Here is a 26,801-nt window from a genome sequence, read left to right as displayed (position 1 = left end):
GCGCCCCGCGGGCCGCACCTTCCTGCCGGCAGTACGACATGGCGGCGCGCTCCGTGCTGTCCCCCGCGGCGCGCGCTGACCGTTCAACGGGCCGACTGTTTAACGGACAAACCGTTCCCGCTCCCAGCAACGGCGCGCGGCTCCACGCCGTGACCTCCCGCCCCGGAAGCGCCTTCCTTGCCCCCGGCAGCTCCACCCCCGCCGGCGAGGCGGGAAGGGAGCGCTGGCTGCTGACTACAGATCCCGGCGTGCCCCGCGCGCGCCGCTGGCAGGTTCCCGTGGGCTAGCGGTTGGGAACTACAAGTCCCGGCGTGCCCCGCGGCGGCGCTGAGGCGGGCAAGGAGCGGCGCTGAGGCGGGCAAGCGCGTAGGGGGCGGCGGCGCTGGGGCTGGTGCTGCGCGGAGCTTGTGGCGGTTCCCGGCGAGGGGAAGAGGCTGAAGATGTCGAGGAACGTGAGTGAGCGCTGCCTGCGTGGCGGTTTCCCTGCTGCGGGGCAGCCACGTTGTCCCCTTGGCCGCTCAGGGTGCGGCTCTTGTTCCCCGGTGAAAGAAAGTGTAACTTGTTATTTTTAGCTGTGCTGCAGCTGGGTGGGAATTCGCGAGTCTTAGTCAGTTTGTCACGGCCTGAGTGCAGGGTGTGGGCGACCTCGGAGCAGGCTGAGGAGGCTTTAAAAACCTTGAACGTGTATGCATGCATTTTTTTTTAATATATATAAAGCATACTTACTTCTGTTAAGTTTATTTTTTTGCGTTTCTAGTGTCTAAATTGTGACAAAAATTACAAGTGAGGAAAAGCTTACATCTGAGCCAAGAAGTGCTGCTCTACGGAGCAGTGGTTTTAACAAAGCTGAAAGACTTATTTTGAAACAGCGTCCTGCCCTTTCACAGCAATGCTGTGTTTTTGGTTTGCTTCCAGCAGTTCTCTGACACAGGCAGCAAAAAAGAACATGTTAAAATCACGAGCCAGGCCAAGCCAGGGTTCCTGGAGCGGCTCAGCGAGACATCTGGGGGCATGTTGGTGGGACTTGTGACGTTTCTTCTGTCTTTCTATCTTCTTTTTACCAACGAGGTAAGTGGAACGCTATTAATGCCTACACTGCTTTATAATGTCACAGCTTAACTTGTTTTATGTTAAAAAAAAAATTCAATAATTAAAGTACATAGGTAAGTTATATCCTCTGCAAACACATGCTTCCCAAGACACACAGACCTCCCATCATGAGAACGTCAATTGCAACCAGTGGAAGAAGTCCTGGTGGTGACAAAGTTACACCTGATGTAGATATTTGAAGGATTGCAGCTGTGGGAGGTGTCAGAGTTTGGATATTTGGCAGTATCGGAGAGGGGGAGCATAATTCTGAGCTTTCATTTATTACTTTCTTTCATACTTCTATGAAAGGAAAAAAAAGGACCACTCCCAACCTCAGTGTTTTTGCAGGAAAAAAAAACCCCACACTGTAACATGATGGTATGGACAGGAGAACTTCTGCCCAGCAGTTAAATAGGACCAAGAAAAAGAATGCTAACTGGTGCAATTAATGCACTTACTGAAGAGTAATGAGCAAGGTAAAAAATGACGAGCAGTGCTTATAGAGCCTCGTATGAGTAATCTGTGTTTGTGTTAGTAGCTTAGATAGCATTAATGGACCTGCTGCGTGGATAAGAAGTCCCCCTTTCTCAGACTACTTCAGACACAGAAAGAGACAGCTGAAAATCATTAAGGGCACTTTGAGAAAATGCTTTGAGGCTAAATACACAAGTGTTCCTTAGGGTCTGCTGATTGCCTTTCATTTCACAAAATGATGCTGTACAATTCATCTTCCACAACTCCATTTGCTTCCCTTGACTGCAGGGACGAGCTCTGAGGACAGCCAAATCTCTTGATGAGGGGCTTTCTCTGGTGGTTCCTCTTGATAATATCCAAGCTGTGTCACAAGAGAATGAGGGGAGACTGGTGCACCTAGCTGGCCCTCTGAGCACATCAAAGGTAAGTAAATTAGCATGTTGGACACAGGAGAGCTTGAAGCGCAGGGCAAGTCTTTATTTCTGATATTCAGGGAGCAGATATGTAACTTTTCTCCTTCCCTTTAAATTTGCCTGAAGTACAACATAAATACTGATTTGCATTTTCTTTTAAATTTCAATAGCCTTTGTTTGATCCCAGCTATGGGCTCTCCATCCATGCCGTCAAACTTAAGCGTAATGTGGAAATGTACCAGTGGGTAGAATATGAAGATTCCAAGTAAGTGAAAGAAAAGTTATGAGCTTCTTAATCAACTTTTTAAACAATTATTTTGAAAGATGTTGTATTATTGGGATCCCATTAAAAAAACTCTACAGCAGGAGAATTCTAGAGCTCTTGGGGCTTTTTTTACAGTTATTTTTACTTTATTACGGGTGTCAGATCTAATAAATGGTTTATGTTGTGGAATTTGTGTCTGATAAAATTTGGATGTCTGACTTTGTATAGCTTCCTATGGGACTTCTTGGCCTTCATGCTATTGCTATGGCTTACCTGATATCTCTTCCTTTCCTCCACAACAGTAATATATATATTTTTTTCTTTTAATCTTTCAAGTGGGGTTTATTTTTTTAGAAATCAACTGGATCTGATGATTGATGAAGTCTGTGCTAGATTAGCAGACAGTGAGGTATGTTGAAAATTGGCTAAACAGCAGAACTTAAGAAGTTGTGACCAGTGGTGCAGTTTAGTTGGAGGCTGGTAACTAGCAGTGTCTTCCCAGGGAACTATCTGTACATTTTATTTGTGGAGTGTGTTCTGACATGATCAGCTGTGTGCGTGCTCAATTTTGGTTCTCACCACACCCTTTTTATCTGCAGGGAATATGAAGAGAATGGTGAAATCAAGAAAGAGACAAAGTACACATACAGTAAGTTGATCAAGAGAAGGTATCTTGCATGACTCTGGCTCTTATGTAGGTGCGTATTGATTGGTGTTTCAAACCCTATAATTTCCTTGTTGGGAAGAGAAGGAAAGGAAAGGAATTTGAAGAAACAAAAGCGTTCTTTTTCCTAAACAAATATTGGGACCTCTCTTTCTGGAGGTAAACAATGTGAAAGGATGACTCTGTGCTGTTTTTACAGAACATTTAAGTGTTGTATTAGAAATCCCAGTTCAGAGCAGTGTTCAGTGTTCTAGAGACAGGTCCTCAGTGGCAGGAGGTGAGCAGAGCTGGGAGCGCAATGCATATCCTTAGATTCCTCTTTTAAAGTGGGATAGCTGGGCACGTGAGGCATGAGCTGAAGAGAACAAACAGGAAAGAACAGGGTAGCCCCCAGCCTGTAAAGCAATATATTGAGACTCCATTTAAGTGTTGATACCAGCTTGTGAAAACCGCCAGCACCTCCTGATGTGCACTGCAGCTTTTGCCAAATGGCTTTTTGGCAGGAGCAGAACAGAGAGGATTATTTTGATCTGCCCAGTGGCATAAAAATGCTCTGAGTCATTGTATCTCTGGAATCAGTCTCTTCCTCATTTATCCCCAGTTAAAGCACGTGGACGTGTAACGTGGGTGTGCAGCAGTTCTAGGCCAGCTCAGTGAAAGTGAGACTGTACAGCATGGAAACATTGCATCAGATGTAGTGGATGTAAGGGATGGAAAAGGATGGCTTTACAGTGGTAGGGGACAAAAAGAAAAGCCATGAAAAAAAAAAAAAAAAAGCAAACAAAAAAACTCCCTTCTCTCTCAAGACTGATAAGATTGTATCCAGTATTAGGATGTATGTTGCCAGAATACCCCTCATAATAATTCTTCCTCCATTGTTCAACCAAATTGCCTTTCCTCCTTCTCTGTTCCTTCGTGGAAGCATGTAGAGCTAAATGTAATATGGGAACTGCTCAAAAAAGGAGTCCTAGTTTTTCAGGTGTAAGAAATCTCCTGGAGCCTGGCTTGAGGGTGTTGGGAGATGGCCTTGGCTTGAATGGAAGCAGTATTGTAAATCTTTGCCTGTGAAATGTACAGGTACTGTCTCTATTTGCTGCTTTACTGTACTGAGTCTGCCAGTTCCAGCAGAGCTCACAGCATTTTCTTGCAGAACCAGATCACTCCCAGAGAGAGGAGGCAAAAAATCAAAGCTTGATAAGGAAAAATACCATTGAGCACAGTTGGGCCACCGTACTATCCCTGAAAGTTCTTTTTTTATATAAATCCTTCAATTCCTGTTAATATGTTAAAATACTAGATTTAAATATTTTGTTACAAACTATCACACATATACTTTGATGTAAAAAGCATTACTGTAAGTGCAACTTAGAACCAATTCTTTGCTTGAGAAAAGCCTTTCTTAAGTAACAGATCTTGGTGACAACTTTTCCTGTCTCTTTTTCTTTAGATACCGAATGGAAATCAGAAGTTGTGAACAGCAGAAACTTCGATAGAGAAGTTGGACATAAAAACCCTAGGTAACGTGCACGTAGACAGTCCCCCTAGATTATCTCACTATATCTGGTCAAAGATAAGTTCTGAATCACTAATCCTCATGGCACAGCAAGGTGGATGAAAACTGCTGGACTTCTTAGTTGGGAAAACTTAGACATGGAGGGATTAGATAACAGTTCAAAGCTGCCTGGTGCATCTGGAATTAAATTACGCATTAGTTGTGGCTGGATGTCAGGCTATTATGTTACCTTTGGACCATGTGGTCTCCCTCTGGTAGGAAAATTTAAGTGGGCTGGTTTTTTTAGACTTTTATTGTCTATTAGTGCAGCGCATTACTGTTTTTCTATTCTTTCTATTACAAAATAGACAATTACAAATTGAAATTACAAAGTTGGAATCACAGGCATTCCATGTGCTTGTCTATCTACTTGAACTCTGCTCTTCTGAGCTGGTATGTGTGAGTTCACAGGCTGGTTTGTGGCAATCAACTACGTGTAATTTTTCTTATTTCTCTCATCTGCAACATTTTGCTTATGCTACACTGTGTCAGTCCTTTAGCTCTTGGAATTCACCTGACGTTTGTGCCATATATTAAACACTGCAAATGAAGAGTTTGCCCCTAACTCTAGAACTAATCAGGGACTGTTTCTGTTCCACAGTGCCATGGCTGTGGAGTCTTTCACTGCTGTTTCTCCTAACGTCCAGGTTGGCAGCTTTGTTCTTTCTAAAGGTAAGAGTTGCTCTGTGCTGCTGCTGCTGTGGCTCCTTTTGCATCAGCAGTGGACTCTGGCTCTTCCCACAGGGACAGTTGTTTTGAGTAGTAACCAGGGAGCCAGTGTGCTGGTTGTTCCAAGTTAGAGTCCAGATCTGAGCTTCCTTCTGTATTCTGCTTAGGTCTAGTGGATAAGATTGATGACTTCAAGCAGCTGAGCTTGTCAAACCTTGAGGATCCACATGCTGATGTTACCAGGACAGGAGACTACTTTTACCACAGCGAGAACCCCAGGCGTCCAGAAGTAAGAAGAGATGTATAGATCAAAGCAACAATTATTATTGCGTGAGAAAGAAAGCTGGGGAAGGTCCCACTTCCATTGCAATATGTAGAAGTTGTAGTGCTGGGCACCATGTAGGATGAGACTCTTAATACAGTGCTTCAGCAAGAGAGCTTCTGATCCTGCTTGTATCTTTTTGTCTTCTTGAGTCTCTTCCTCTGCCATACTTTTAAATGAAAAGAGGGATGGTGCCACCTCTGCCTTGCTGTAGAGTTGAACACAGCGAAGTAGTTTGTTGTCTGCTGGTGCTGCCTGCCCTCCTCTGCCAAAAGGCGAAAATGGCAAGGGGTGTGAAGAAGGAGCTCATGAATGAGCTCCTGCAGCTGAATCGGGGAGAGTATTGCAAAGCAGCATTTGAGCATATCCTGTTTCTTTTATCCATGTGGCCTGGAAAAGTGCTATTTGGAAATTCTACTGACTTGACATAAATGTTCAGAAAAAATGTGATCCAATAAATGATGCTCTAATTCAGTTATCTTTCCTGGGATTCTCTTTTGGAAATACCTTTCTCTATTGATTTCCAATATTTTTGTGTTTGTAGGTGGGAGACCTTCGTGTCTCGTTCTTCTACGCGGGTCTGAGCGGATATAACCCCCATCTGGGCTCAGCCGATAAGGTCAGTCGTCAGCTTTTCCTGTGTCTTGCAAACTCTGGTGCCAACTTGGTAATCAGTAAAATTCCCTTTCTTCCAAGGTGACTGTGGTTGCTCGCCAGCGTGGGGATCAGCTGATTCCGTATCGCACCAAGTCTGGAGATGCCCTGCAGATTCTCTACCCTGGAGACCTCTCTGTGGAGGTGAGATGCCAAACCACACCAGGGAAGCCTGAAATTGGAGCTGGCAGCCAAGAAGCAGCAAGGAAATGCGAATACACTTGTTTTTCTTCAGGCCTGTCCTAGAGAAGCAATGATCTGGTCTAAACATTCCCTTTCTCTTTCCTGTATCTAGGAAGAGGCATGATAGCCTGTGCTTGCCTTCTAGGTTTCTGCATTTGTAGCAAAAAATGTGCACCTTCTGCCTGGCTATAAGAAAATGCCTTTTTTAAAATACGTTTTTCAGCATGGTTAGAAAGATGCATATTTCCTTGTGCTGCATTTTAGAATATGTCATAATGTACTGGGGTATTACTGCTAAAATTCAGACCCTACAGGTTGAGCTGCACTGTATTTTTTACAGCTGAAATACTGTCCCTCTGACTTGCTTGTAATGTACTGGACACAGATCCTGAAAGAAAATGCATGAGACTGCGTGTAACGGTGTTGCCTTTCAGGAGGTGTTTCAAAAAGAGCATGAGAGCAACACCATGAAGACCTGGGCTCTCCGTGGGGCCGGCTGGCTGGCAATGTTTGTGGGCATCAGCCTAATGACCCGAATCATCTACACTTTGGGTAAGTTTGTTATAGAAAGGTATCACAGTTTAGAAATAAAATTTGATTACAATGTGAATAAACGAGATTAATTTTGGGAGAAAAAAAAAACCTAAAAATTGAAACCCAGTTCACACTGGGCCCTGGATTTGAAAGTCACTGTAGGCAATTGCAGACAATAACCAGAACCACGTGGCTAAACATAAATATATATATTTACCTAGATATATATATATAGGTAAATAGCTCTTTGGTACTTGGAGGTTCACAGTGCTTACCAAAATCAGAAGCCAAAGCACAAGTCGTTTCAGTTCTTTCAAGTCTGACTCCAGGTGCTGCAATGTGGTCTTAGATCCACATACAAAAGGTTCCCTCAAAGGAGATCTTAATTATTTCTATTACAGTAGCATGTCTACACTATTGTAAGCACACAGCAAATAAGGTTTTGGCTTATTTTAACTCAGAAAAATACTGGAATAGAAACTTGAAGAGCTGTAGGGTGCCTCAAACTTGCATAAATTCCAAGCATCAAAGCTCTTACGTGCTTTGTTCTTAATTGCTAGAAATGTCTTTTGTAGCTGTGCACTCTCTTTCTTCCTCCTGTGCACATACATGCAACTGCAAGATTTACCCTTGTCCAAAATTACCTTTCTATGTTTGCTTATTGTGGGTTAGCCTTATAGCTGTGGAACAAGCCCAGGCATTGGTGGCACCTCTTAAGCTTTTTAACTTGTTTTTGGGTGACTTCCTCTCTGAAGCAATAGAGTTGCTCTCTTACCAAATGTCTTGAGATGCTCTCAGTGTCTGAGATATTCTCTCCAGGACCCCTTGATGGTAATTTGAGTTTTCTGACCACAACAGTTAGTGTGCAGATCCTAGGAATGAATTATTAGCAACATAGGGTGTTCATAGGGTGTTCTGGTTAACAGTTACCTTGTCAACAGCCTTACTCTGTACTTCTTTCTGCAGTGGACTGGTTTCCTCTAGTGAGAGACCTGGTTAACGTTGGATTAAAAGCTTTTGCCTTCTGCGTCGCCAGCTCGTTGTCGCTGCTCACCATCTCCGTTGGCTGGTTCTTCTACCGCCCTCTCTGGGCTTTGCTCCTGGGGCTGCTCTCTGTGCTGCCTATCGTGATCGCCAGGTCTCGCGTCCCGCCCAAGAAGCACCAGTGAATCGGGGTGCTCGGCCTTTGCCCCCAGTCCTGGTTAGTACCTCTTCAAGTGTCTTTCTGTTCCGATTACTGCTGCAGCCCAGCGCAGTTCGGCCCGTGACGGGGCTGGGATGCGACCCTTGGCGTGCTTGTCCATGAAGAGTAAGACTCTTGAGGGATGCTGCTTTGTAGGAAGCAAATGCTGATCTTGGGAACAAAGCATTTTGGAGCGTCTGTGTTCATTATGGATGAGTGAAGGAGCAGGTTTTTTCTTACCACTTCTTGATTCTCTTGATAATTGAGCATCGTGGACCTCACCTTGTCTGTAGGCTTAGCAAATACGTGTGTGATTCTGGACAATCCTTCCCTCTGCCTTGCTCTTACACATGCAGCCGTGTACACTTTTGTTGATGCATTTTGATGTGTATGGGTTCAAAAAACCACGATTTGTCTAAGAAGCATTATGCTCAAGTACTGTGTCTGTGCTTTTGGACTGAAGATAAAATGAAAAAATTGCAGTCAGGAGGGGTCAGGATAGTGTTCTAAGGCAGGGCACACTTGTCAGAAAGCTTTTTTGTCCTGTGTATACTGGGTTTTTTGTTTTTTAATTTCACTTGGCAAAGACAATGAAATGTTCCATGAAATCCATCATGAAAACATTTTTGCTTAATTTCATTAACTTTAGTAACCTAACTTTTGAGCTTTATACCATGTTAATGCAATGACTTAGGGCAGTATTGTGTATTATTCTGTTTACGTATTTCTGCTGTCACCAGTACTTGCAAGTGGAAATGATCTAGGGCTGTTTTCAGGTCAGTCTCCTCCTCACTACAGTCTAGCTTGGAGTTGCGCCCTGCCTACACTTCAGTATTGTTTCTCAAGTATACCTAAATCAGTACCCAAACAGGAAAGGTCTTCAGCGAGTATATTTATGAAGTCCAGTTAGGACTGTCCAGAGAAATACATTCTCCATAGCAAAAGAACTTACTTGAACATATATAGAAGCAAATGTTTGCTAAAAAAAGTACTAAAATGGGAAATTGATTTATGAAATGTGTCCTGTTTGGTTTTTAAGCCTTAATTCTTAGTTGGTGTTTTAAGTGTCAGTTCAGCTTCAAATTCTCCCACCTGTGTTGTGCTGGTGTAAGCAGGGGTAGTGAGGGCAGAGATATTTGAAGTGCAAGAACTGGTTTAATGCAGGGAATGTGTCAGGGAGAGTGAGCAGTCTCTTTCTGTCACACTAACGCCTCTTTTGTGCCATCAAATGAGCAATTGTACTTTGCTGGGGAGACAAGCAGAAGGGCTGGACTGCTGTTACACGAATGCTGCAGGAAACTACAACCAGCATTACCATATTAGAGATGGAGAAAAAAAATTCTACAGAGTGCTGAACTTTTGTATATTTAATAAAAATGATTTTCAAAAAAGTTGGTCTTGAGTTTCTTTTTTCCTTACCTTAATTGTGCATTTCATGTCTGTGCATTGTCCAAATAAATAAATACAATGCCTAGCTTTCAAACCAAATAGTTTATAGAGCCTGCAACTATTTTTCCGTCTTGGGAAGTTCCCTGGAAGCTTGCAGCTGCTCTCCACTCATGTACTTGATGATGGGCTGCTCCTCTCAAATTTATTTTTAAGGGGACTGGGGAGTTACTGATGTCAGCAGCTCAAAATATATATTTTTTTAATGCTAGTTCTTGTGCAGGAACGATGCAAATAAAACAGAGGCCTTCCCCAGAAAGAATGTAATGTTTCCTGAGCCGGGCACTGTGGAGAAGCTGGGCCTTGCTTTCACTGCACATACACAAAACACTGTTTCTGTAGAAACAGCTCAGACATCCTCATCTTACCTCCCTCCAAAAAGTGGACAACAGCCACTTGCTATGCAAAAAATTTTCCATTTCAGCTTTGCTTTCCTTTAAGGTATATTTCTTTTTGCAGCTTGAGGTAGGATTGGTTCCTTTTAGAGCTAAGGAAGGGCAAGTTCCTGTCCTTGCATGTTATTTTCTCTGAGTTTGGGTATCTATGTTAAAAGGCCCAGTTTAGGAAGTGCAAAGTGCTCTGCAGTAGCTGGTACCTGATCCCCTTTGAAGAAGGTGAAAAATTAGCACGGTTAACAAGAGCTGGACTTGACTCCTTACGTTCCAGGTGTTCATCAGAGGGTGGATCCTGTATATCTGGCACCAGGAGGAACAGAAGCCACGGCCTCAGCCTGCTGCAGTGGTACCTGCTTGTGAAAGGTCAGATTTTTTCTTTAAGTAAGGTCAGATTTTTTCTTTAAGTCCAAAGTTGAATACAAAAACTCAAAAAAAACCCCTACTTTCACCACTAAACAATTCACTGTCAGCCAATACTGGAAGCTTCTAGGACTTGATCTGTAACTTCCAGCAATAGCGTGGTGGAAAAATAAAACAACCAAACAGCTCAGCTGCCACGTGCGTATCCTTGGGTGAGAATCCCTCCCAGTCAACAAAGCTGCTGCTGGAGAAGGGAGCTGGCCAGAAGGGAGGGATAAGAGACAAGATTAATGTTTTTCAATACTTTATTTTGCCCCGCATATACAGTATAAAAATAGATTTTTTTTTTTCCTGAGCATACTTAAATTAAAACCATTTTCTTGTATTTCAATCTTTCCCCTGTGACAATGTCCAGCAGTGAATGGACTGTATCCTCCTCTATTTTTAAAAAGAGGGTGTCCTAAAAATCAACCTAAACCAAACCATAAGTACAAACAAACCAAAAGCACACACACAGTTGGTTAAATGACCTAAGATGCTCTGTTTAACCTGATGGTTGAAATGGGGACAGGACTGCTTCTTTTCTACAAGATTTCTGATCCTGGGCTGAAAAGCCAAATCTGAGTTTTCACAAAAAGCAGATATTCTTTAACAAATACATTTTCAGGTTCCTCTAAGTACTTGATAACGTTTCGTCACACGTTGCTGAAAATGCTTCCCCCTCTGCGATAAAAGAAGTAATTAGTGAGACTAGAACTCTACCTTGCTTTTGATACAATATGAATGGAAGCATCTGACTGAACTTAGCCAATTAGCCTATCCATCAACTCGGCTAGTTAACTAGTTTTAGTTTGGATAAGCAGGAAAAAATGAAAGGAAAAATGGAAAAAGACAGTTAAAAGGAAAGGAATGCCAAAGAAAACAGGTTTATTAGCACGCTGAGTGATACGTACAAAAGGTAGTAAAAAAGCCCAGCTATGCATATATAGTGATCTTCTCAGAAGATACAAGTGCACCTCTGCTCCTCACGACTCCGAGCATAAAAGGTTGAAAGTGGTTTTCTGTGATAACAAAAGAAACTCTGATGCTGAACTAGAAGTTTAGTCCCTGACGGTTCAGAAATGCAAGGAAGGCTAAAAGTCCTTAACTGGCAGAGCCTACTCCTATAGTAACAACAGCGTCCAGGCATCTGGAAACGGTGGAGAAAAGCTTGTGCTGGTCACAGCTTCTCAAAGGGAAACAACTGTGCTGCTTCTCCTTTCCTTTCCCGCCTGCTCTTCCTGGTTGTCTTCTCTTTCTTCTGCTTCTCTGCCTGGCGATTTTGAGGCCAAGAGGCAGCCAAGTCCCCTGCTGCAGTCTCTGAACTTGGACCTCCTTCTTCATCAGAAGAGAATCCGGCTCTTTTCTCTGCCTCAGGTGCTGGCAGCTCAGTTTGGAAGAAACAGGTGTGAAAACGGAGAGTTGTGGAAGTTGCTCTGAATTGGCCCTTTCTAAAAAGGCTCATCTTGTCACAATGACGCTTACAGACAGTACACAAGTTCACTGCTCTGCTCTGCGCGTGCTTCTATTTCTGGATATCGAGCATTCTTTCCACACAAACAAAATATTTTTGGTGGCAAAAAGAATAACGCAGCTTTAAAAAGATCACGTGTTTCACCTTACACAACATAGTAAAAATTATGAACTAAAACACATCACAGAGTACCCCATTCCGATCCTGTCAGCTACAGGCTTGGCTTGGAGGAAGAAATCAAGGAAGTGGGTGCGTAAAAACCCAACAGTCTCATAAAATAACGATGCTTTGGAAAAGACTCGTCTCTTGTTAAACAGTAACGAGCCTTCCATGCATGTAACTGAGAGGAAACTCTGACCTATTTCTTTTTTTTTTAAACTATGTGTTATTCACAAGTTAACAACAGGAAAGAAAGATTACTGAGTAAACACATTGCCCAAGTCTTGCACCCTACCAGAGGAAAGGTAACACACTAGAAGAGCTCCCTAACAGCCCATGCACAGAATACCTTGCTGCAGTAGCGCTGCTTCAGTCTCTCTCGGATGAGAAGTCCCTTTGTCAGCAATTTCCAGTTCCCCAGAGCTCTTTTCTCACGTTTCTATATGGGATTGTCATTGAAAAAAAGAAAATATTGCTATCATAAATTCCAATGTATTTAGGCCAATATATCTCCAGATTTGAAACTGCCATTTGAAAAATTCACACATTACTCCCACTTATACACCCAACCTGTGTTTAACTGTCCCTGGCAATTTGACCAGGGACAATTACATCAAATTGACCTAATAAAAGTAACAGTAAGGAAGCTGCAAAAGTAATTCCCACCTCCTTCTCCTTCTTCTCTATTTCTGCTTGTTCGTTCTCCCAGGCAGCAATAAGCACTTCTTTATATTCCTCACAAACGACGTAGCCATCAGTGCTAGGAAGGAGAACACAATCCTCTGTCAGCTACTAGAAGAAAAAAAGACAGGGAGCAAATGCCTGACCCAGGCTAACCAGAGGATGCTGAATATTAACAGAACAGGCTCTAAGGGCATAAATCACCACCCATCCTCCCACACCAGCGCAGAATCAGAGAGAATATAAAACCGCTGCTGAATGCCAGGGCCACCGACTCCCTTGCCACTGCCAGTACAAAAGAGCAGGATGTCTCCCACTTAATGCAACCTCAGCAGGACATCAGAACACCTGGGCTGCAGCAGAGCAGCGTAACGTACACGGGGTGTGAGTAGCCTCCATGAAAATCGAAGCCGGTGATGGCCTGGGCGCAGTCGATGTCCAGCTTCCGCGCCACTCGGTTGAGGTTGGGGAGCCTGAGCTGCACGCAGCCCACCGGCAACATGGACGGCAGGAAGAGATAGACGTTCCCGTACTCGTTCCGGGGAACCTGATGTTGCAGAATTAAAAGGAAATGGTGACACCTCCTACCCTCCACAGATAGGTGAAAATATGTGCTGCAAATGAGACGCTTTTCTTCATTTCTGATTGCACTGCACAGCTGGATTCTACTAGTGTCCACAGGGCAGTACACAGGGCTAGATTTTTAGCTTCACGGATATCCTGCTTCATGTTCTCTGTCCAGGCTTTGTAACTAAGACTGCAATGTAGAGAACTAGCAGAACAAACATGGAGCAGGCAAATTAACTGAACTAAATCAGACAGCAGCCCATACTGCTGGCACCCATCTATGAGTACTCAGGACAGGAAGATGTAACTGAAGTTCTGAGCATCCCTTCCTGGGCATGGTCACTCCAGAATGCTAAGTCTGGATCCAGATGCTATTGCCTGGTCTCTCCTCCGAAACATGCACATTCCTCTGGAAAAATAAAGCCCACAGTTCCATACAAAACACGTTCTTCAACCCCAGCCCACTGCCCTCCTGGCTACCTTTCCATCCACGGCCACAGGTGGTTGGAACTCCTCTGTCTGCCAGCGGCCGAAGAGGGCCAGGTCCTGCTTCTCGCGGTTGGCAGGCTCCATGAGGCGCGCCTTCCTCGCCTGGTTGGAAAAGCCCCTCACCATCTGTGGCAAAACAATGGCTAAAGTCAGCAAATGAACCAGACTCTCCTGGGACATCAAAGGAGAAGGCTCTGGGAGAGAATTGTCCATTTGCTGCCTTGAGTCTCTACTGCTTACACGTGAGAACCCACGGCACCTGAATGCAACAGGCAGCCAGATCCTCCAGATCATAGAAAAGTTCCAGGCTGCCTTTGAACAGGATCAAAAGGGTAAAGTTTTGTTGGAAGCTCTCGGGGCAGGAAAAACAGATAGCTGAGCACCACATAGACTACAGATCCCACAGGCAAAGCAGATGCACAGATCCACAGTGCAGCCAGGGACTACTACTAGCCATGCTGCAGTGAAAAATGTACATCTGCCAACGGAGGGAAGACAAAACTAAGAGAATCAAGCTAGGGGACACATGTATTGCACAGGAGGGACCCAAGCCCTCTTACCTTGTAGGGCACTTCTCCAATCCTCACCACCCGAGCCTGCTTCAGCCAAGTGTCCTTGGAGTGCAGTGTGTGCACACAGTCTCTAAAGGGGCCAGAGGAAGCAACCATTTCCATTAGGGACGCCCACACTGCTACCCACATCCCAGAATGGCAAGAAAGCTCTATCTAATGGGCGTGCAAATGCAAACACCGCTGCCACCATGGTAATCTTCAAGCAGATTAGCTCTTAAAATCCCTCATCTATTTTGCCCCAACTACAAAGCAATATTTACATTCTACAAAGGCCTGCTCATGTTCACAGTGCCCTTAACTGCTTGCTATAAAGATCACAGGCACACACGGCAAGATGTGCAGCACGTACCTGGAGTAGACAGCCTCTCCCCTGCAGTATCCCAGGATAGCTGCTGACTCGGGATAGAGGGCCTCGTATTTCAGGAGGTGCCTCTTGAGCGCATAAAGGGGGTGATTTTTGTACTCTCCAATTGCTGTTGGCAGAGGCTGGTCTTGAAGCTTAACTTGAAACTGTAGGAATTATGAAAAAAAAATCATTTCACAACTCTTTCACACTAGTCTTTTAAGAAAGGAAGAAAGATTATAGTCTGGATCCAAGGAAAAGAAACATAAACTTCACGAGGTGAGTCAAGGGACTGAAGCATTCCTGTTGCAGTTAGGTACTTAAATCTGTCTGGGCTAGATAGTATAGTGGGCACTGAAGTGGATTGAGAACTGGCTGACTGGCAGAGCTCAAAGGGTTGTCATCAGCTGCACAGAGATCTTACCAGGGCACACAAATATCTTGGGGGAGGGTGCCAAGAGGATGGGGCCAGACTATTTTCACTGGTTCCCAGTGACAAGACAAGAGGCAACACGTGCTGAAATACGGGGAGTTCCATCTCGATATAAAGAAAAACTTCTTTACCCTGAGGGTGACAGAGCACTGGAACAGCTTGCCCAAAGAGGTTGTAGAGTCTCCTTTTTGATACTGGTATTACTGAAATCTGTCATTGCACAATCCCTTTAAAGCATATGCACACTCAGCAGTTCAAGCTCAAAACCAAACCTCCTTATTCACAAAATGTTTCCTAATCATTTCTTTCTGCCTGAATGAGGACTCAAGGTTTGGACTCTTGAGAATAAATCAGGTTAAACTTATTTGTCTCTTGGTCTAAACAGCCAAGTATCCCTTACCTCCATTTCCTCCTTCTTGTCTCTTTCCACAAAGGGACTTTCATACGGCCTCAGGGTGTCTTTCCACCACTCAGAGCCCACACGGCTCTTCCTTGTCACAGTCATCCACACCGGGTCGTATCTTTGTGTCACATCCTTGATGCTCCCATCATTGTCAAACCCCACAATGTAGGAGAGCGGCTTTGTGGCGTTCTTGAAGCACAGCTGGGGCTGGCCAACACTGCCATGAACACAGTCTACACACACCCACTTGTCCTCACGTTCCAGGAAAACCTCCAGCCAGTGGTCTGTGCCCGTCGCTTTCCTCAGCTCCTGCTCTCCATCCTCGTCACTAGAAATTATTTTGTTTCTCTTTCTCTGTGCATTAGGCAAGGCAGTAGCTGTGTTTTTTGCTGGTCTAGGCTCAGCTTCTTGTGAATTTTTGGGTAGCCTCAATTCTGAAATCTTCGTTTTCGAGTTTTTATCAGCCTTTACCTTTGACTTCTGGGAGCCCAACGACCTCCTCTGCTTTTTAGGTAGAGTTTCAAAATCCTCATCGGAAAGACTGCTCTCCTCCTCTGAGACCTCGAAGTCAGAAACACTGTCCTCATCACTGCCACTCTCTTCTTTGTAACACACTTTGGAGGCCACCCGTCTCCGGCGGTCATTTTTGGGTCTGGCTGGCCTATCTTTTTCCCCTAAACTGCAGTCCTCATTATTAGTTTCCCTCTGCTCCTGGCTTTCCCTAGTCAGCTTTGACCTGCACGGCCTTTTTGTCCGAGCAGAACTTGGTTTCTTTGGCTCCCGATTGTCGTCTTCACTGCCAGAGGATTTCTCATTCCGCTTGGCTTTTCCACAGAAGCCCTTTTTTGCCGCAGCTTTGGGTGTTGTGGCCGAGCTCTCCTGCCCCTCAGAGGTGCTGCTGAGAGACTGCCTCTTGCAGGAGCCTTTCCCCTGCAAAGAGAGATGCAGAGGGTCACTTTTATCACGTAAGTGTGTCAGGAAAACTGGCTTCAATTAAATGTACAAAGTGCCTGCAGACCAAGGACTGGCCAGCACCGACCGCGCAGATCTCAGGGGATCTAAAGCTTGAGGCAAATGGAAGAAGAGATTTCTGACCACTTCCAACACCTGAGCTCAGTTTTCCCACTTTCAGTAAAGGCAGCAAGTGAGCAACAGCCACTAGCAAACTAGCAGACTTTGAAGTTAGTCAGCTTGTTATTTAGAGTCCAGGCAGAAGGAAGATGAAAGGGATGTAATGGATTCTTGAAAAAGAAGTTAAGGGCTCTTCTACACTTTCTTGTTAAAAGAATAAGACTTTTCAAAATTAATTCATATAAACATTTAAATATTTGTAATTCAAATCAATATTGTAACAATGTGGGACAAAGCTTAGATTTATCTTAACTCATTGGAATGGCATAAAAGAAATGCAGAAGTATTATTCAAGCTGCAAGTGCTTTGCTGTCAAAGATTTAAAGAAATTTAAAACTACTGAAGCATGAGAAATCTTTACCCAAGCCACAAAATGCCATTTTTTCTTAAAAAAAGGCAACCTAAAAATTAAGAGTTTGCATCTTCTGCATTATAGACAAAATATTGTCATCACTTTAGTTTCATTTAACAAGTGGTCCTCTTTGAGCTTTAACAGCCTGAAAGATTTTTTCACTCCTTTTCTATATCACCCACAGGGATATATTCCCTATTCCATCTACTAAATGCAAACTAACCTTTGCTCTGGTCTCCTTGAGAGGAATAGGCTGAAGAGACAGCACAAGACGACACAGCAGCTGTAGCGCTCGGAGAATAATTAAAAATATCTGCAAAAGAAATGAAGTGAAGGACTTTTATCCTCTTTTCTCCAAGGTACATACACACACACACACACATATATATATATATATATATATATATATATATATAAGAGTTCTTAAAACTATTTTAAGATCTGGGCTCTGTCACAAATCATTTTCATTCCTACCTCCAAAAGGTGGCCAAGGCCAGTCACATATAATTAGCTGAAGCAGCAAAAACACCAGCTGTTCAGAGAGCACCATTAGCCACAGCTGAGTGACGAAGAGCAATGACCTGCAACTGCCTTTCTGCATGGGACTCATGAGAGGCTGCTGTTAATAAATGCCTAAGCAGAACTTGTTAGGTCTTTTTCTCACATCCCAGCAAGTGGTGTTCCTGAATTTCCACAAGGTTACAAAGCCACCAGAGCTGGGACTGCTCAAGTGGTGACAGAAACCTGCAATGTTCCATTTCATCAGCAAAGGGAACAGATCTGCAAGCCAAGCATCTGTGATCAAACAGCTCATTTCTCCTCTTTCAAATGCTCCCTACCAATGTAGTCTCCTTCAAGACTTTTTCTCCATCTTCTAACTCAAAAGATCTGTAAAGAGATTCTCTGTCCATCTAACACAGAATTTCCTCACTCAATTTGTATTTCAGGAGAAACTTAGTTAGCTGGTTTTGTTCAATCTACACTGCTAAATCAATATAAACACACCAAAAAATACTCAGGAATAAGCTTCTTGATACGTGATGTGTAATGTCATCCACAGCAGAACGTGGACGCAGGGACTGCTAGAACTAGGAGCTCCAGTTAGAAACTTCAATTAAACTGAGGAATTTAATCACAGGACTTCCAGTAAAAACACAAGAGAAATAAAAAGCCAGGCAATCACCTAAATCACTGATGTTTTCTCCAAATCCATTCTTCAAACACCACCTGGTGTATAACCTGGCAGCTAACGATCTGGCATCCAAATTCACTTACGTGAACCAATTCTTCATTATCTCGTGCAGCATAGATGGCAAAGCGTCTCTCCAAGGTAGCCTGAAGGGGCTCTCCTTTTTCAACAGAAAGCTCATCATTGACAGTGAAGGTTCCCACAAACCTTAAAAATGAGACAATTGCTTATTTTCTAGCATCCTAAGTGCATTCTGGAACTTAGCTCCTTTCCTTCACTAAAGAGTTTCCTTCAATAACAGTTTCTCATCGTTGTTTTTAAAACCAGAGAAATCACTGAAAATTGATAAGTATGTTCATCCCCACCCCTTAACTGTGGCTTTAGATTCCATGGGATAGCATTATCAGGAGACAGAGCTTTACCATTTCACCAAGTTGGAGAGACGGGGAAGGTCCACTTGGCCTGCAGGCACTTTCGTGAAGTGTGTGGGGATGACGGATAGACCGATAGCAAGAAGATCTGGCTGGTTACAGATTCTGTTCCTATAGAAACCGTTTGCTAATAAACACAGCAGATGAACCTGAGAGAAACAAAAGTTTCTACAGTGAGTTCACATGAGATTTGCTTGGCTGGAACTGTTGCCCATGGTAAACACATGGAAGGCTTTACTACTCTTTTAAAACAGATATGCAATAATGAAGCCTCCCATGAGTACACAGTGTGGACCCGTGGCTGTCTTCAGATCATGACGAGAGGACAGTAAAACTTTTAAATCCCTGTCAGTATCTCCTGATCCAAGAGTGACAGTTTAAACTCAACAGAAACGAGCAAATACAATACAAGCTCAGTGGAGAAATACACACCTGTTTACATCTATTTCGCTTTATAAGTCTGCGAATGCAGTCACTGATGTTTCCCACTTACAATTTAAGAAAAATCCTATGACTATTTGTCTCATCTACAGCCTTTTCTTTTTTCCTCACTTCTAACCAGGGCCCGCAATTATTTTGATCAGAATTAGTTTCTTCTTCATTACATATCAGTTCAGAGATCTTATGCCCAATCTGCTCTCTACCTGTTTCTTTTTGTGACCAATACCTTATGCGTGTCCTCACGAATCTCCTTGTTGAATCGTTTCATCATCCTCCGAAGATACACCTCAAACTCGGCTTTTCTTTTTTCTCTGCACAAGTTTACAAAAGAAATGGATATTGTGGTTTTCTGTGGACCTGCCTTTCCAGATTCCTGAACTGTATCAGCTCATAATCAGAATCCATTCCTGAGAATATTCTGTGCCTGCTTACCAGAAGTATAGTCAATGGCTATGTGAATAGGTATAGAGGATGCATATGACTAATAAAACATAAACTACACGTACCTGCATACTGAGAGCTCAGATGCATGCAAATTGCCTAAATCCCACATAACTTTATGTACCTAGAGTTTCCTACCACGTGGTTTTAGACAGCTTCATACTAAACTTCTTGCTTTCTACATTGTCTGTTTTAAATTACTGCTACTCTTACATCCAGTCTCCTGGATAAACTTCCATTTCATTGATGAGATCTTTTGACTTAGAGGCAATAGATATATTCTAGATGTTTTGCAATAGAAGGAGGGTCTGGGACAGTGCCCTCCTTGTAACTTCAGGAGAACCTGCCAGGTCTCCAGCTGCCATGGAAAGAATGTTACCAGATGTTGAGGCCATTCATTTCACTCCATTTAGTCACCCCTCAGTTGTGCGCACACAGAGACTCGCACCTCAGCTGTTAGATATTTACAGTAAAACAACACCATTTACCCACAGCTCTCCATTAAGAACCTGTTAGTATTCCTGGCTTGGAGAAGCAGGTCACTAAAGCACAATGAAATTATGGGCCTGATTTTCAAAGAAGCTGAAAAGCCTCCATTCACACCAAATCTCAGAGGAAAAGTCCTCCGTGGATGTAAACGGTCCACCACTTTGTTATGTCACATTAGGCCAAGTCAACAATTTGCACAATTTGGGGATTTTCACCCAGAGCAAGTAAGTGTCAGTCAACACTAGGCAAATCTTCAACATTTAAACAAATCTTTCGCTGCTCATCATCACCTGCCCCAGTCTTACCTTCTCTCTCTATTCTTTGCTTGTTCTGGGGTTTCAATCTCTATCTCAACTGGTTTGCTTGGCAGCACCACTGCTGGAACAACAGCATCTTCCAACTTATCTGTAACAGGTTCCTGGAGTTCTGGAAAAATAAAATATTAAAATCAATCCACACAGAATGGATAGTACTGGGAGGGCTGCCAATGGGATAAGAACCTACGCACCCCTCTGAATCTCCAAAGCATTTCTTTAATCTTAGCTTCTCTCAGTACTAGAAAATCCAAAAGGCTAAAAAAGTGAATAGTGGCAGCATATTAACATAAGCCAGCAGGTTGTGAAGTGTAAGGCACTGTAACAGGTCAATAGTTTTTTTTTTTTTTTTTTTTCTCTGCTTTGGAGTAATTCAATATTATTGTGTAACACTGGCTTTAAAAGATAACACACACAGAACGAGCTCTAAGCATTCAGAACTCACCTACCTGAATCCAAATATGAAATGGCTCACTAACCAAATTACAAAAAAAAAAATCTCCTTAAAATGAATATATAATAAAACGTTACCTTCCACATCCTCCCATTCATCTTCACTTTCATCATCAGCAGCAGCATTGTCTTCATCAATCTCTTTTTTTATAGGAGATTCTCTCTTCAAATTTTTCTCCCTCTGAGGGGCCTTCGGAGAATCACTATTGAAAGCATCAAAATGACTTTAACGTTACAAAGTTTAGGTGCTTGTTTATTTTATAAAAAGAAGAAACAGAGAACGGGGAACATTAAAAATACAGCAATAAATGAAGCATGACCTCTGTATCAATAACAAAAGACTCAAATGCTTTCAATATTTGGCAATTAAGCACAGATGCCTTCTCTATAAAGCAAAGGAACAGTGTCATAAACAACCATGGATTCATTGGGTGGACATTTTTTTTCCAGTGCAAACTTAAGCAAGTCCTAGTTCTGTGAGATATTCCAAGGAAGATGCTTGAAGGTACAAAAGGTCCCATCCTTTACAACCACTTGTGCAAATGAGTTCTTGGAGAACTAGTTCAAAGAATTATTTTTTCTTACTGATCAAAGTCTACTGAATTTAGAACAACTTCTAGTACCCACAGCTTCATAAGGCCAGTGAAATGAGACCAGCCAATCACTTTGGCATTCTTGCTTCAGCAACATCTATGAGAAGACCATTCCCTAACTCCTAAAAAACTAGAAAAGGTGGAAAACAAAACAAAACAATAAGCTTCCAACAGTTGAATTTAAAAAGACCCAGTTATCTGCTTCCCCGGATTGTCTTTCCCAAGACCAATTCTGCCTAAATTAAACTACACACGCATATTTGCAGCAGTGGGCCCAAAACAAAACATGTAATCATGAGTAATGATGATAATGAGCAGTAAGTGAACTTACCTGCAGACTGTGTCTTTGCTATGTTTCCCTTTACTTTTAGTAGTTTTCTTGCTTTCTTCTTTTACTGGCAATTTTACCTCTTTCTGCTTTGAAGGCTTACTTGCTGAGCTGCAGACTCCAGTACCACTGTCCTCTCCCTTCTTTCCAGCTGAAACTTTTGCCTTGTTCCCTCTCAGATTAGGCTTCTTTTCTTCAAAATCATCTGCACCGGCTGGAAGGAAGGAAGATATGGCACAGGGTGAAATCTCACCTACATGCAGTCTGCAGCAGTACTTCTGTATTGTCCATTAAAGGAGAATTCTGCTTACCAGCTACAGAAAAAAAAAAAGTGAATATTTATAAAAAAAATAATTTGAGCACTGCATAATAAATAGAGAATAACTGAACAACAGCAATTGATAGAAAATAATCAAGTGATGTAGGAGGCAAAATTACATAAAAGGTTTCTATAGTCTTACCAATGACAGCAGTCGAAAAACAAGCATCATATTCACCTCATTCACAAGAAACTACTTTCTTTGGACAACTGTTATACTGTAAAGCTACTGAGAAGAACTCAAGGCATCTCCTGGGACCCTGGCCAGGTGTCCATTTGAGTCCCTGGATGTATCGACTTAAATCCCTACCCCGTGTATTTTGGCGATACCCTTTGGGAGTGGGAAGAGCAAGTTCAGGCATGTCCCCAAACGCTCTTCTCACGCCTGGGAATCCTAGAGGGGATCATCCGCCGCGCGGCGGGCTCAGCGCGGGCCGAGGCGGCGCCCGGTGCGCGCGGGGCCGTCCGCGCCACAGGGCCCGCGGGGCACGGGGGGCGCGCGGCTCCCCGAGGGCGGCCGGACCCCCCGGGCGCTGCGTCCAACCCGTCCATCCCCCCGCCGCCTTCACTGAGACGAGCCCCGCGGAGCGGCCGGCGGGACGGGGCGCTCGCTCGGGCCGCGGCGGGGTCTCAGCGCCGCCGGGGGCGCCGCGGCCGCCCGCACTCACCCTCCGCCTCGGCCCGCGGCGCCGCCGAGCCCGCGCGCCGCCTCTTGCTGGCGGCCGCCGGGCGCGGCGGGGCCGAGCGCTTCCTGGCCATGGCGCCGCGGGCTCCGGCGCCGCGTCCCCCCCTCAGCCCGGTGCCGCCGCCGGAGGGGAAGGGGCCGGGCCATAAAGTCTCGCGAGAGGGCGCGGGAGGCGGTTTGAAAGATGGCGGATGAGGTGGACCAGGTGAGCGGCTCCTTCCCGCCGCGCGGGAGGCAGCGGCGCGGCCCCCCCTTCCCCGCCGCGGCCCCCCCTTCCCCGCCGCGGCCCCGGCTCCCCCCGCCGCCCCTGCCCAGGCGCCCTCCTTCCCTCCCGCGCCTCGCGGGGCCGCGGGCCCCCGTGGGGACGGAGCCCCTGGGCTGGGGGCGCCGCCGTAAGATGGCGCCGGGGGCCGGTGGGGCCGTGAGGGCCGGGGCTGCTCCGGACCGCGCGGCCGCCCCGTGTGCGGCGCCTTGGAGGCACGAGGGCTGCGTGTTACCCAGCCCACCCACTTGTTCAGGCTTCTTCTGGTTAAATGTGCTGTTATTATTACCATTATTCTTTTGCTTTTCAGCAACAAACCACAAATACCGTAGAGGAGCCCCTCGATCTCATCAGGCTCAGTCTAGATGAGCGAATCTATGTTAAAATGAGGAATGACAGAGAGCTCAGAGGCAGACTGCATGTAAGTAAACTAGTTTCCTGACACCGCAGAGCTTGTCTAGCTAAGCATTATTCATCTGTAGTAACCTTTGTAGTACAGTTGAAGGAATATATATTACAGGTTATCTTGTGTAATGGTTCAGAAACACATTTCATTTTATCTCATGGCTAAAAGAAATGCAGAACTGCTTAATGGAGATAAGTTAAAGATCCTCTTTGTGACTGGAGATGAGCCCTTTATTTTGCAGATGCTTTTGATGTGCCAGCAGTAGCAAAATCCATTTTGTTTGCTACTCCATCAGCTTTAAAAAAAATTGCTAATCTAAAGAGTCAAGAGGTGTATTTTCTTTTTCTTCATTTTTTGTGTGACACCAAGTGATTCTTTCCACTGCTTTTGGCCTCTCTTTGTATGCTTATGAAATGAGCATAAATGATGCAGATTTCCCCTTGTAAAGCACTCTGAGCGTTAATTCAATTGAGCCAGTTATCCCTTCTGAGTACTGTGTTGTGTTGGGCAAAATAACCAGTTGGGACCTCAGTGATGAGGACATATCCATGAAGAAGATCTGGGTGTAGTATAGTTTGTAGTACATTTTTAGAAGGTGAAACACTTTCTTATTTAAATTTTTTGACAGCTTTCATGTCTGTTAAGTTAGCCCCAAACAATCAATCCCAGGAGGGCTGGACTGGCCGCAAAGAATATATAGCTTATTTAGTGCTAACAAATGACAAGGCTAAGTGTGTCTGTCAGGGTTTTTATATGGGTTTTGATTGAAAGCTTCAGAGCTGTTTCTTGGAAGAGTGTTTCTGTGAATATATATATATATGCAATTCTTTGTGTGTGTACACACTGCTGAGTACCAGTTTGTTGGCATTTATACTGTAGACTTTATCTGTAACTAATACTACTTTGTGTTAATGTAGTGGCACATCTTAGTCAGAATTAGGCTGAACTAATTCTGCTCACAGGTTTTGCTAAAGTTCTCATTTTAATGAGCTTGTATTTGAACTTTGCAAAAAATAATAAACTAGCTTCATTCCTACAGGCATATGATCAGCATCTAAATATGATTTTGGGGGACGTGGAAGAAACTGTAACAACAATAGAGATTGATGAAGAAACATATGAAGAGATTTATAAAGTAAGGACTTCAGTGTCTTTATTCTGTAGGAAGATGGTCTGTTTGGTGGTCGTGGTTTGTTTTTAACTGAATGATGTTATCTATTTGAAATACTGCTAGCTGTTCGTTGGGACAAGGTCTGACAAAAATTTCAGGCATATTCTTATGGAAGTACCAAGTGTTCACAAGACTTAAATTTAATTGTACTTATCTCTTCAATATGCCAATGAATCGTAAAATCAAGTTTGCTTTTTTTGGAGCTGTTTCAGGTGCTTTTTGTGATTGAATTTGGTGATATGCTTATCAGGTGTGTTCTGTCAACTATATCTTTGTAAATGTAAACTTTTCTTTCCTTCTTCATAGTCTACCAAAAGGAATATTCCGATGCTCTTTGTCAGAGGTGACGGCGTTGTGCTTGTAGCTCCCCCATTGAGGGTTGGCTGAAACTACAAAGGATTTAACCTTGTTGGAAGGTTTCAGGCTTTTGGACAATGGTTCCTGTTTCAATCACGCATCTCAAAATTCTATGTACATTTTTTTATAGAATTTTCTGTCATTTTGGGAAGGGGAGGGAAGGGTAGGGGAGCCAACTTGTTCTACTGAAAGTACATGTAATCAGTTGAAGTGGTGTAAAACAACCTAGTTTTCCCAGAATTAATGTAACTGCTGTAAGGCAGCTGTCTGTCACATCAGTAAAAGAATCTTTCAGTTTTGCAGTCTTGGCAATAGCAGTGTCTTTTTTGTTGTTGTTTTAAATAAACTTGGTTTATCTTTCAGTTTTGACTTGTCCTGTTTTTGTGTTGAAGAGATTATGTACTTTCATAGAACCGCTACATTAAGTTGTGGTACTCAAGTCTTGCTTTTTGAGAAAGTAGTAATATTTTTGTGTGTGGTGTTAATCTTTACCCTTACTAATATTTGAGTCTTGCAGGTTGTGGCCTTTTTAGGAGCAGTTCTGTATCGAACTACAGTGTTATAATTTTTGGTTATGTATCTAAGTCCTGTATGCATATTCTGATAGTATTTTTATATAGTTGTATCTATATGTATCTTCCACTTAAGATACTTAAAGATTTTTTTTTAAAATAAATTGTTAGATGATTTTTTGTGGCTCTGTTAGCAGACGAGTGGTAAGAAATGCTGTAAACAGAGAATGCAGATGTTTGTGTTGTTCGTTGCATTTGATACTGTAGCTGATTTTGACTCTTGAATACATTGAATTCTTAAGGAGCACAGCTAATGAGCAGTCTTATCTCTGCTAAAGGTACTGTAGAAGCCTGAACAAAACCAGTCTTAATGTACAGTTTCTCAGGCTTATGCTGCTTGCAGTTTTTCCCCTATTTGAGAAGAAGATTTGAATAAACTTGTGGTGTGGAATACTTTAGTCTATCTTGCAAACCTGTAATTAAAGATGTAGATTCATCTACATGTCTAATACGATCTTAACACAAAGCTTAAATTTTATTTAGCTTTTTAGGCATGCTCTGTCTGGTTACCAAAAGCAGCTCTTGTGGCACCTTCTCCTGCAGTAAAACCTTCCTGTCTTGGAATATCCGTTGCTTGTGACAAAGGTGAAGAATACAAGTTATACCATAGAAAGCCCCAAGCCAAGTTCTTCTCTTGCCAGAGGAGGGGAAAAAAAGATATACCCTTGAAAGATGAGCAGTTATGCTTTGTTCCTTCTGCAATAAGGACAGCAAGGGCCACTACATCATCTGTTCTGTGTTCTAGGGGCACCCATACTTTGTTATTCTAATGTAATGTCTTCTAGTTTTGGGTGCATTTTTAAAAATAGGAGTAATAGCTGCAGCCGAAATGGTGATGCTTTAGCTGAGAACTAATATAGTATATAATATATACTATACTATATTAATAATTATTTTTAGTAGGTTGGGGGGGAAGGAGAGTGTCACGAAGAGACCGTATAGCATATTCCTTGCACCACATTGTAAACAAAGCAACAAGTCACTCCATTCCTCTACACGTGCAAAATTTATTTTTATTAAAAAAAAAAATCCATGATGCTGTTGTATTGTCCTCTTTATTCAATGAAAAAAGCACCTGTACAGCTTACTACTTCAGTTGGGTCTAAATAAAGAGCACATGTCCAGTGATTTCGCAGGCTCCCCTCTAGGATGCCATCCTCCCTTGAAGGAGATCAGGGCTAGGGTGAAGGCACTCGCAGGCCATGATCGTATCTCATCAGTTCCTAGGATGCCATGTTGTCAAGGAGCCTTTCAGGCTCAAGAAGGTTTAATTCCTTTACCAGTGTTCATAAACCTGCATGTTCGGAGAAGGGTCCTGATGCTGAGACATGTTCCTTCCTGGAAATGGGTATCATCCTGTCTTCTGTTATCCTTACTTCTTGTCACCCGCTATAGGGAAAGCCAGAGTAAACACAAAGGGAAAGGGAAGAACTGGGTTATCAAGCAGTGCTAGTCCCTCAGCTTCTAGGTATCTGCAGGTCTGGGGAAGTAGAGAATGGATTTC

At 43.5% G+C, this 26,801-nt stretch overlaps 4 protein-coding genes across 10 annotated transcripts in view; 2 read left to right on the top strand and 2 right to left on the bottom strand.

Moving 5' to 3' along the window:
• CHCHD4 (coiled-coil-helix-coiled-coil-helix domain containing 4) overlaps window positions 1-116 on the bottom strand; it is an 8,041-nt gene extending 7,925 nt beyond the window's left edge. The window contains exon 1 of the mRNA XM_026052720.1: window positions 19-116. Within this exon, the coding sequence (XP_025908505.1) occupies window positions 19-40 (22 nt within the window). The 5' untranslated portion in view covers window positions 41-116. The remainder of the gene's footprint in view (window positions 1-18) is intronic.
• A 282-nt stretch (window positions 117-398) lies between these two features.
• Window positions 399-10,164, top strand: TMEM43 (transmembrane protein 43). 3 transcript variants are annotated; one of them, XM_026052691.1, is made up of 13 exons: window positions 406-452; window positions 916-1,068; window positions 1,852-1,986; window positions 2,147-2,241; window positions 2,841-2,890; window positions 4,353-4,422; window positions 5,059-5,129; window positions 5,294-5,415; window positions 5,993-6,067; window positions 6,145-6,246; window positions 6,720-6,837; window positions 7,786-8,020; window positions 10,115-10,164. In XM_026052691.1, the coding sequence occupies exons 1-12, from the start codon at window positions 441-443 to the stop codon at window positions 7,986-7,988; spliced, it is 1,206 nt and encodes a 401-aa protein (XP_025908476.1). In that variant the 5' UTR covers window positions 406-440; the 3' UTR covers window positions 7,989-8,020; window positions 10,115-10,164. The 3 variants fall into 3 exon arrangements, with proteins under 3 accessions (XP_025908477.1, XP_025908476.1, XP_025908475.1); XM_026052692.1 differs by lacking the exon at window positions 10,115-10,164 and having other exon boundaries at window positions 399-452; window positions 919-1,068; window positions 7,786-9,028; XM_026052690.1 differs by lacking the exon at window positions 10,115-10,164 and having other exon boundaries at window positions 7,786-9,028.
• A 538-nt stretch (window positions 10,165-10,702) lies between these two features.
• XPC (XPC complex subunit, DNA damage recognition and repair factor) lies at window positions 10,703-22,531 on the bottom strand. Of its 5 annotated transcripts, XM_026052593.1 has the most exons (16): window positions 22,513-22,531; window positions 21,529-21,739; window positions 20,683-20,807; window positions 20,143-20,263; window positions 19,134-19,218; window positions 18,458-18,615; window positions 18,122-18,242; window positions 17,070-17,159; window positions 15,361-16,293; window positions 14,534-14,694; window positions 14,173-14,254; window positions 13,604-13,738; window positions 12,934-13,103; window positions 12,542-12,635; window positions 12,225-12,314; window positions 10,703-11,635 (listed from the first exon to the last, which is right to left on the bottom strand). In XM_026052593.1, the coding sequence occupies exons 5-16, from the start codon at window positions 19,176-19,178 to the stop codon at window positions 11,423-11,425; spliced, it is 2,292 nt and encodes a 763-aa protein (XP_025908378.1). In that variant the 5' UTR covers window positions 19,179-19,218; window positions 20,143-20,263; window positions 20,683-20,807; window positions 21,529-21,739; window positions 22,513-22,531; the 3' UTR covers window positions 10,703-11,422. The 5 variants fall into 5 exon arrangements, with proteins under 5 accessions (XP_025908378.1, XP_025908376.1, XP_025908377.1 ...); XM_026052591.1 differs by lacking the exons at window positions 20,683-20,807; window positions 21,529-21,739; window positions 22,513-22,531 and having other exon boundaries at window positions 10,703-11,629; window positions 20,143-20,176; XM_026052592.1 differs by lacking the exons at window positions 20,683-20,807; window positions 21,529-21,739; window positions 22,513-22,531 and having other exon boundaries at window positions 13,604-13,714; window positions 20,143-20,176.
• A 180-nt stretch (window positions 22,532-22,711) lies between these two features.
• LSM3 (LSM3 homolog, U6 small nuclear RNA and mRNA degradation associated) lies at window positions 22,712-25,919 on the top strand. Its single transcript, XM_026052723.1, has 4 exons — window positions 22,712-22,734; window positions 23,102-23,212; window positions 24,237-24,332; window positions 24,675-25,919. The coding sequence occupies exons 1-4, from the start codon at window positions 22,714-22,716 to the stop codon at window positions 24,753-24,755; spliced, it is 309 nt and encodes a 102-aa protein (XP_025908508.1). The 5' UTR covers window positions 22,712-22,713; the 3' UTR covers window positions 24,756-25,919.
• The last annotated feature ends 882 nt before the right edge of the window (window positions 25,920-26,801 follow it).

The sequence above is a fragment of the Nothoprocta perdicaria genome, unplaced genomic scaffold (assembly GCF_003342845.1).
Source record: "Nothoprocta perdicaria isolate Ctin4 unplaced genomic scaffold, notPer1 scaffold_9, whole genome shotgun sequence".
NCBI lineage: Eukaryota > Metazoa > Chordata > Aves > Tinamiformes > Tinamidae > Nothoprocta > Nothoprocta perdicaria.
Note: the sequence above shows the minus strand (reverse complement) of the source record. Positions and strands in the feature narration are given on the sequence as shown.